The sequence below is a fragment of the Lutra lutra genome, chromosome 4 (assembly GCF_902655055.1).
Source record: "Lutra lutra chromosome 4, mLutLut1.2, whole genome shotgun sequence".
NCBI classification, from domain to species: domain Eukaryota; kingdom Metazoa; phylum Chordata; class Mammalia; order Carnivora; family Mustelidae; genus Lutra; species Lutra lutra.
The window spans coordinates 9,390,598-9,400,595 of record NC_062281.1 but is presented as its reverse complement, the minus strand read 5'-3'; the positions used below and the strand labels follow the sequence as shown (position 1 = coordinate 9,400,595).

The 9,998-nt window shown below is 41.3% G+C and overlaps 1 protein-coding gene across 1 annotated transcript; it reads left to right on the top strand.

The window, feature by feature from the left end:
- The first annotated feature begins 4,590 nt into the window (after nt 1-4,590).
- On the top strand, nt 4,591-6,619 carry LOC125096809 (putative ALMS1-like protein). Its single transcript, XM_047723786.1, is given in 3 exon segments — nt 4,591-4,628; nt 5,898-6,380; nt 6,382-6,619. Coding segments are annotated over 3 exon segments (759 nt in total).
- Nucleotides 6,620-9,998: the final 3,379 nt, after the last annotated feature.

The window sequence follows — 9,998 nt, the reverse complement described above, 5'->3', positions numbered from 1 at the left end:
GTCCATGTTCTTATCTTGATATGTGTGTTATGTTTACATTATAAAAGAGGATTCAGAGGGGGCCTGGCTGGCTCAGTTGGTTAAGTACCTGACTCTTGGTTTTGGCTCAGGTCCTGATCTCAGAGTCATGAGATCTAGCCTGCTTCCAGCTCCTGCTCAGCATGGAGTCTGCTTCCCCTCTCCCTCTACCCCTCCTCCTCCTTGTGCACTCTTTTGCTCTCTCTAAAATAAATAAATAAAACTTTAAAAACTAAAAGAAGATTCATAGCGTACTGTTGAGTGTAAAGAAATGTATTTTTTCGGCAGACACCTGTTAAGCATTTACCATTGCTGGTTATTAGTGTTTGTCAGGTGGATACCAGGACATGAACTGTGGCAGAGAGGGAGAAAAGCTGAACAGGGTGGAGTGAAGGAGGGCTGGGAAGCCAGTCAGTCTGGTAATGGAAACAACGGCGTGGATATGCTTAGATCAGGGATAATGGAGACCATAAATGTCAGGGCAAAGAAACTGAACTGGAAAGGTGGGATTTCAGGTGCCATATCCCCACCTGGAGAGAAATATTTGGAGTTCCAAGGAGACTCCCAAAGGCACTCAAACCCTAAGTTTAGGTGACATCCTCTGCTCCTGCCCCAAACCCTTGTTCTCATCATTTCACTATTTTTTTGGAAGCCCCACAATGTGGGGTGAAGAAAGTGAACTCTGGCATTGGAGACCTGGTTAAAATCCACAGACATGTTACAATGTGGCATCAGACAGATGACTCCACCTTCCAGAGCTAAGACTTCCCCATCTCCACATGGAACCGACAGTGCAGGCAATCTATGGCTATGCCACAGAGAATCTGTGGCTAATGTCTGATTGCTCACGTAGGAGATGACATGCCCTCAGCAACAAGTTAGTTTACCAAATATACCTATACTTGAACTTGTACATTTGACAGTGAGAGGTTCATCAAGACTAAAAAAGACCTATTTCTGACAGGAAGCTGGTACTGGGGGATAATCCAAGTGGAAGAGTAGTGAGCTAACAGACATGAAGTCAGGACCAGTAGAAAGGACCTTGGGTTCTGGGTCAGAGGAGAAAAAAGGGAGATAGTCTGGAACTCTAGAAATTTCTCAAGACCAATTGCAACCCAGGTATCTGGTATATTGGCTCTAAACTTTTATCCTTACCTTCAAAAGATTCACTCTTAAACTCTCAACCTCACTGTTAAGCTGTCTAGGGATCTTAAGGGCCTTGAATTTTTCTTATGAAACTTAATATCTGTTTCCCATGAAACTTAATATCTGTGGACCTAGGGTATTCTATCCATTTATACACAAGTGAACAAACAATGCTGTCATTCTACTGCATAAAAGTCTCTGGGATATTTTTAAGCACCATGTACTCAATATGGCCCAGTGCTTTGTAAGTCTAAACTAATTCTCACATTAACTCTTGGAGATAGACAATGTTATCATCTGTATATTGTCAATAAGGAAACGGAGGCCCAGTGAGATTATATTACCAGAATTTTATGCCCCAAACTGCCCTCCATACTGCATCACTTTTTTTTTATTAACATATAATGTATTATTAGCCCCAGGGGTACAGGTCTGTGAATTGCCAGGTTTACACACTTCACAGCACTCACCATAGCACATACCCTCCCCAATGTCCATAACCCCACCCCCCTCTTCCTACCCGCCTCCCCCAGCAACCCTCAGTTTGTTTTGAGACAGAGCTACCTGAAGGCAGGAAGGGAGTTTATTTTTCATCTCTGAATCCTACCTCTGAGCACAATTCCTGATACTAGTTGCTTAATAAATATTTGTTGAGTGATTGAATAAGTCAGTGAGTCAATCTCTCCAAGAGCTTGACATTCCGGATGGATACATCTCATGACTTAAGTAGGATCACCATGGACGTGTCTATATTTTAAGGGGACCTATCAGGCTACTCAGGAAGAGTGTCCCATCCTTTTGGTCATTGGACATCGGACAAAGGTCTTAGGACCTTTCACCAAAATCTAGGATAAGAGCTCCTTTGGGAAACAAGGTCTTGACCAATTTACCACTCTGGTGTAAGAGAGAAGAGCCTCAGATGATAAAACAGAGAAACCAAGAATATCTACTTCATAATTTGTCATGGTCCAGCCTGGGCTGATTGTGCTGTCTTTTTCCTCAACCCAACATCACAATCACTGTGTTTCTTAGAAACAAAAGCCCCATGAAGCACAAAGGACAGGTACACAATGTGCTGTGATTGTTACAGTCCACTGATGGAAGGGAAGTGGGGAAATAAATCACAATGTGACAGCTCCAAGAAAAGCGAAGTTCATTTTACTCCAACTGAATGAGACCGTTTAGAGTCATGGTGTGCGTCTACTTATGCAAATCATTATTCAAAACAGACTTGTTCCTGTGGCTCCTGGAAATATAAACAGATGAGTGGGGCTTCCTGGGGATACAACTACACTATTTTTGTGTGTCTCTAAGTAGGAGAAGTAACTCTCAAAAGTTTTTTTTTTTTTTTATTTCTAATAACAGCAAAAAAAATCCTCCTGCTTATTTTGTGCTGGATAGATTCAAGAGACATTGACCTATAAAGCTATTCGTTTCTTCTTATTTTTACTATTATATATAATTTAGTATTTTTATGATGTGTAATTAATACTGTGGTTACGATTCAGTTGTGCTTTGTGTTAATTTTCCTTCAGAAGGAAGGAAAATTGCATTGCATCTTTAGGACAAGTAAATAAGCCTTCCAAGTTACCAGCACCTCTATAATACCAATTACTTGTTTCCCTCCTTCCATCCATCAGCAAATATTTATCAAGTGCCTTCTGTATACCAGACACTATGAGGAGTGATTGAGACAATATATGTAAAATTCTTAGAAGAGTTCTTTTTTTTTTTTTTTAAAGATTTTTTTTTTTTTTTTGACAGAGAGAGATCACAAGTAGACGGAGAGGAAGGCAGAGAGAGAGAGAGAGGGAAGCAGGCCTCTTGCTGAGCAGAGAGCCCAATGTGGGACTCGATCCCAGGACCCTGAGATCATGACCTGAGCCGAAGGCAGCGGCTTAACCCACTGAGCCACCCTGGCGCCCCCTTAGAAGAGTTCTTGCCATGTAGGAAGCATTCAGTAAGGGCTCACTATTCATATTTTGAAAACAAAATAATTTCCTCCATAGATGGTAATCCTAAAGTAGGTACTATTATTACCCCCATTTTACAGATAAGGAAACTGTCTACTTTGGATCAATGTAATGGAAAGATCTAAGAAAATCAGATTTAACAGCATTGCTTGTCTCAGGGGAGACTGGAGGTGGACAGCATTATTTAAATTGGCCTGTTATATCCATTTGAGGGACGACATCTCCCAGCTGTTCGGCTAAAGACAGGAAATGAGAAAAGAGGTGGGATAGGACTAGTAGATAATGTTCTAGTGCTTCCTTGATCCAAATCTATGGATATGAATTTGTGTTATGTGATGTGAGTTCCTCAAACATGAGACACTCCCACAATCAAATGAAAGTACAAAACCACATCTCAAAATCAAGTGTAAAATGTTTTTGTTTTCTTCATTTATCCCATCTGTTAAAAGATAAATGGAGGTACATTAAAACTTTCAAGAGTTTATTTGAACAAACATGGATTTGAGTCAGGCAGTGCCAAACTGAGTGTCCAAGTGTTCCTCATTCATAAAAGCTAGTGGAAACGTTTTTATAGAAAAGACAGGACACAGGGGGCGCCTGGGTGGCTCAGTGGGTTAAGCCTCTGCGTTGGCTCAGGTCATGATCTCAGGGTCCTGGGATCGAGCCCCACATCGGGCTCTCTGCTCAGCAGGGAGCCTGCTTCCTCCTCTCTCTCTCTGCCTGCCTCTCTGCCTACTTATGATCTCTGTCAAATAAATAAATAAAATCTTAAAAAAAAAAAAAAAAGAAAAGACAAGACAGGACACAAAGCAAGGAAGTCGTGTGATTGGCTATAGCTTAAGCAGCTGCCTTATTTGGGAAAGCCTAACAGGCTGTGGTTGGTTGTCCTTAGGTTTTGACTTCTACATCTTGAGGCATTTATAGGAATTAACTCTGGCTTTGATTTTGGTTTACTTATATAGGCTGTCGACGCACTAGACCCACCTCAGTCTCCTGGCCTCCTCATTTAAGTACTTGAACACCTCCAGTCTTCTGCCCATGCCCATTAGCTTAATAAAAGTAAGAGTCGAGGGGTATCTGCGTGGCTCAGTCAGTTAAGTACGTGGCTCTCAATCTCCGTGTTATGAGTTCAAGCTCCACACTGGGCTCCACGCTGGGTGTAAAACCTACTACTTGAAAAAAAAGTAAAAGTTGACATTTTAGGAAAGAGTTTTACTAATTTGAATATACTCAGAAGAGAGATACCAGGATATTCTACTCCCCCAGTAAGGGTTCAAGTACTGGGCCTTTACACATTTTACTTGACCTCATTGTTTCCTCATCTATAAAATGGAAAAAGTAAAGTGCCTACTTGATTGGGTTTCATTGAGGTTTGTTGGAGAGAATGTGTAAAGCATTTGCCCACAATAAGTGCTTGATATATCTCCATTTTTATTATTTTGTGTGAGGAAAGATGGAGGGCAATGAGGTTGTCTCAAAGAAGACTGCTGGGTACAGCCAGTGGTTAGAATAACAGCGGTCAACCCTGCCTCTGTTACCATCCAAAGAGCCAGATCCATCAGCACACATTTCCACTGGAGGAATATGTTATTGATCCCAGAAGGCTGTTGACGAAGTTTTCCCTTGATTAGTTTATTTATTTGTTTCCAGCTCAGGCATTTTGTCATTTTTTTTAGCACTTCCTAGAAGACGAGTGGTAGCAGGTGCTGAGACCTAAAAAAAAATTATAGAAGAAAAAAAAAAAAAAGCCTGTATCCACTAACTTAATTTTCTCTGAGAACTAGGTAAACAACAGCTTTGTTCAGTTTTAGTGTTAGAACACCTGAGTCCAGCTCACAGAAAACCACATTATTGTTTGAAAACCACTGAGCTCTACTAACTATGGGCAAAGACGTGAAAAAATGAAATCCACAAAAGTTAGAAATGTATCTCCAAAAACATTAATCCTGCCATAATAAAATCGACAAGGATAAACTTGAAATGAGGCCCCTGGGGAAATTGCAAGTAACTGCCAATTTTGCTAATGATAATAAGTTTATTTTAATTGCTAATATATTCCTAATTACTCTAGATCTAAAATGTTTACTTCGCCGTCAGTCATCTTTTTTGATTTATGTTCTTTGTGAAAAGATTTTGTCATATCAATCAACCCTTTTCAAGTTAGGTGGCAGCTGCTGAAATGATCTCACCTTTCTTGTCACATAGCTTGGCTGGGCACCATTTGTCCAAAGGCAGAGAGAAGCTTCCCTACTAAATCCTCTAGAATTCATAGTTTCCCATTTCAGCTAGAGGAAAGTAGTATTTCTAAGAATTGGTTATATGAACAAAGAGGACTGACACTGTTTATTCCAAATTCTGTTTTGTTTTGTTTTGTTTTTCAGAGATCACAAGTAGGCAGAGAGAGAGAGAGAGAGAGAGAGAGAGAGAGAGGAAGAGAAGCAGGCCTCCTGCTGAGCAGAGAGCCCGATGTGGGGCTCGATCCCAGGACCCTGGGATCATGACCTGAGCCGAAAGCAGAGGCTTTAACCCACTGAGCCACCCAGGCGCCCCTCCAAATTCTGTTTTTAATCTGATCTTCTATCTGTTCTTTCTGCTCTATCTGAATGTGTGTGTGTGTGTGTGTGTGCGTGTGTGTACATGTGCATGCATATCCGAATAATTGTTTTAAGAATTTAATGTAGTTGGTGTAAAGATTTCTAATCTGGGTGGGCATTACAGGGTCCCATTAACCCGTTTACTCATTTTTTTTTTCTCTTTCAGTGATGTGACTTCTTGGTCAGAAGAAAAAATAGCAGAGAAAAGATTTCTTGCCAACTATCTTGGGGACAAAAAGTTTAGGAAGAACAAGCACAGCTTCTATGAAGGAGTTTCATGGTTTGTTCCCGTGGAAAATGTGAAGTCCGGTCCTAAGGAAAACCTGCCCCAGCATCATGGCCCTGGTATCTGCTGGTTTGCACCAATAACCAACACCAAACCGTGGAGGGAACCACTGTGGGAACAGAACTGGCAGGGACAGCACATGGACAGCCACAGGGCACTAGCAGACTCAGGCAGAGAGCCACCAAGGCTGTTTGTGAGAGCCACGCTACAGGAATCCCTTCAGTTTCACAGACCTGACTTTATCTCCCACTCTGGGGAGCGGATAAAGTGTCTGAAGCTCATAGTCCAGGAGAGGAAGCTGCAGAACATGTTGCAGAGCAAGCGGGAGGCTCTGTTCAACACTGTGAGAGAATGGCAGGGCCGGGGACCCTGTGCGCCCGCTTCTGAAAAGAAGCTTCCTGGATGCCTGAAAGAACAGGCCTATTGGGAAGAAAGAAATGGTTCAGAGGTCTAAATGGATTTATGAGCAGCTTCCAGAAGTTCAGAGAAAGAGAGACGAGGAGAAGAGGAGATTGGAATACAAGTCGTACCGGCTGCGAGCTCAGCTCTTCAAGAAGAAAGTGACCAATCAACTCTTGGGGAGAAAAGTTCCCTGGAACTGATATGAGATATTGAGCCCTTAGGGCTGGGGTAGAGTGGTGACCAAGGCTGACAAGGTCTTGACCATGCCAGAATGTGTATATTCATCAATGGAAATAGATAGTAAACAAGTAAACAAATACTACATAAGACCATTGCCTGTGATATGTGTTTTGAAAGAAAAAAGGCATGGTAGATTTAGTCTGGAGGATAGCTAGTTTGGATAATCAGAGTAGGTCACATATGGGGTGAGTCCTGAGCATGAGAAGGAGCCAGTTATGTGAGGAACTAAGGAAAGATTGTTCCTAGCAATAGAGAAAAGCAAAAGCTATCAGACCAGGGAGAGGCTGGCCTGCTACAGGACAGAATAAGGCAGTTAGTATGATGGGGAAGAAGCACAGAAAAATGTTAAGGAGGTGGGTGAGAGGCAAATAACTAGGTAGAACCTTGTAAGGTGACATGTTGTTATTCCAAACATGATGGACACAGGAATGAACAGAGAGAAGACCGTGAGGGAAGAGGGACAGAGGGAAAAGAGCCCAGAAGACTCCCTTCCCTCATAGCCCTTGGAAGGAAACAGATGCACCAACACCTGATTTCAGGCATCTCACCTTCAGAACTATGAGAAAAAAATTTCTGTCACTTAAGCTACCCGGTTTGTGGCACTTAGTTACAGCAGCCTTAGAAAACTAATAATAGGATTTGAGAATGAATACTGAAATTTTTATTTGGAAAACTAGAAGAATGGCCTTTCCATGAACTAAGATAGTGAAGATGGTACAAGGGGCAGATTTGGAGAAGGTAGAAATTAGGAGGTCCATTTGGACATATTAATTTTTAGATATGTTTTAGACATTCAGTGAAAATTTTGAGAAGGCAGTTTGGGTGTATAAATGTGGAGTGGAGGTCCAGGCTGGGGATTTAGTTGGAATGTTGGGTTTTTGTTTGTTTTTTAGTAGAGGTATTGACACTCATGTACATAGATGAAAATACTCTAGAAGTGAGTGTAGATGAAGAAGAGATACCAGGGCTAAGCCTGAGCATACTACAAAATTTAAAGTTGCTAAAATATGGGAAATGAGCAAGAGAGACATAAAACCAGTGAAGTAGGAGGAAAAGCCAAGTAAGAGAATTGCTTCCAAGAAGGAAGGACTGATGAACCCTTGTCAAATGTTGCTATAGGTCAAGTACTGTGAGACCTAAGAATTATTCATTGGGTTAAGCATCATTGAAGGCTGTTGCAGCTTTGCCAGGGGCTAGTATGGTAGATGGTGGGGTTATAATCCTGATGGGAGTAGGTTTGAGAAAGACTTGGAATGGAAGATTCTTCTATAATTTTTGCCCCCGATTCTTTTCTTCCAATTCTATAAAATTATAGAAGAAAAATCTACCAAGGAATTTCACTGCTACTGGGAGCAGAGCAATGGAGAAAGAGAGCAGTTATAAAGGATATGGAATCCAAAGAAGGCTTAATTAAGGCAGGTGTTATTATAGCGCATTGGCATCCTACCACTGTAGAAGAGAGGGCAATTCCTGGAGGAATCTCCATAAATAGATAAGAGAGGGTGGGCTGCAATCATGAGTAGTGAGTCGGCCTTAGATAGCAGCAAGGACTTTCCATCCACAGAACAGGAAGGAAGGAGAGTAGGAACAGATGCTTGTAGGTGGATAAATGTGGTGCCAATGGCTGGTTGTGTCTTCTTAGCTGTTTCTATTTTCTCAGTGAAATAGGAAGCAAGGACATCAGCTAAGAATGAGGCTTGGAAAGGATGTCTTGAAGGTTTGAGGAGAAAGGATAAGGCAGCAAATGGTCACCTGGGGATGGAAGAGTGAATACATAGAATGGGGTAAGATGATTGCCAGGCATCATCATCACACCTTGAGAGTTATGGTTACGAATAAGAAAGGCCTCCTGTATACTTTCTCTCAAGCCATATTCAGAGTGTGGAAAACTGCATAACAGATGGAGCTTCAGACGCAACCAGAGTTGTGGGTTTACCAGGAAAGTACAATGAATGGAGGCAGGTACAAGGGAATGACTTTATGATAGCTCATGGGATCTAAAAGAATTTGATTCTGATAGCACTGAGAAATTGTTGGAAGGGAAGAGGTGGTAAGCCAGAAAAACAGTGATGGTTGAAAGTTGAATGTCCAAATTTGAGATTATGAAGGAAGTAATGACAGGGTCCAAGGTCTCATGGTGACAGCGTGTGAGTGTTTCAAGGTAGAAAACAAGATTAGATCAACATCATCCTCCATAAGGAAATGGAAATCTCTCCAAGGATGGGGACCACTGAACTCCTCTAGGGCATGACGACAATCGGAAAGACAGACATTACCAAGGGTTGGATGAGGATGTGGAGAAACTGGAACCCTCACACACGGCTGGTGGGGATACAAAATGGTGAAATTACTTTAGAAAATAATTTGGTACTTTCTTAAAATGTTAAATGTAAATTTACCAGATGACCTAGCCATTCTATTTGTAGGTGTCTACCAAGGAGACATTAAGACATATATTCCCACAAAGACTGATATGTGAGTTTCATAGTAACCTTACTCATAATAGCCAATGAGCAGAAACAACCCAAATGGCCATTAAGTAGTGAATCAGCCAACAAAATGTACTATATCCATATAATGGAATATTACTCCACCATTAAAAGAAATGAAGTAATGATTCATGCTACAATATGGGTAAACCTTGAAAACATTATGCTAAGTGGAAGAATTCAGACCCAGAAGACCACACATTATAGGATTCTATTTATATGAAATGTCTACCAAAGGCAAATCTATGGATAAGGGAAGTAAATTAGGGCTTGGCTGGAGCTGAGTGGTGGGAACGAGAAGTGACTGCAAATGGACAGGGAGATATTCTGGGGGTGACAAAAATGTCTTAAAATTGGACTGTAGTGATGGCTTCACAAAAATTATTGAATTGCATACACTCAAACAAGTGAATTTTATAGGATGTTTATTGTAACTCAATAAAGCTGATTTTTTGAATAAAAAGAAAAATAAAAGAATGCAGAAAACTGGGTGGCCAAAGCATTTGAGGGGATATGTATGTGTGTATTGAAATCACCAGGAAGAATGACAGGAATCATTCTGGAGGGAGTGACAGCTAGGGAGGTGCTAACATCTTCAAGCAAAGAGAGGTCAGTATTTGGCTGCATCATAAAGGGGCAGTAGATGGTGTAGTTTGATGAAATGAACTCCAAAACTAGAGATTTTAGGAGAGGAAGGATAGACAAAACCCAGAGGTGGCCATGAGAAGCAAGGAGGACACCCACCCTACTTCCAGGTTCAGTGATACAAGGACTCTGGGAGAGAAAACCAAATTTATAATTAATTACTACAGTAACCTAGTGAAGTCTGAAGGGAAATACGACATGGGGC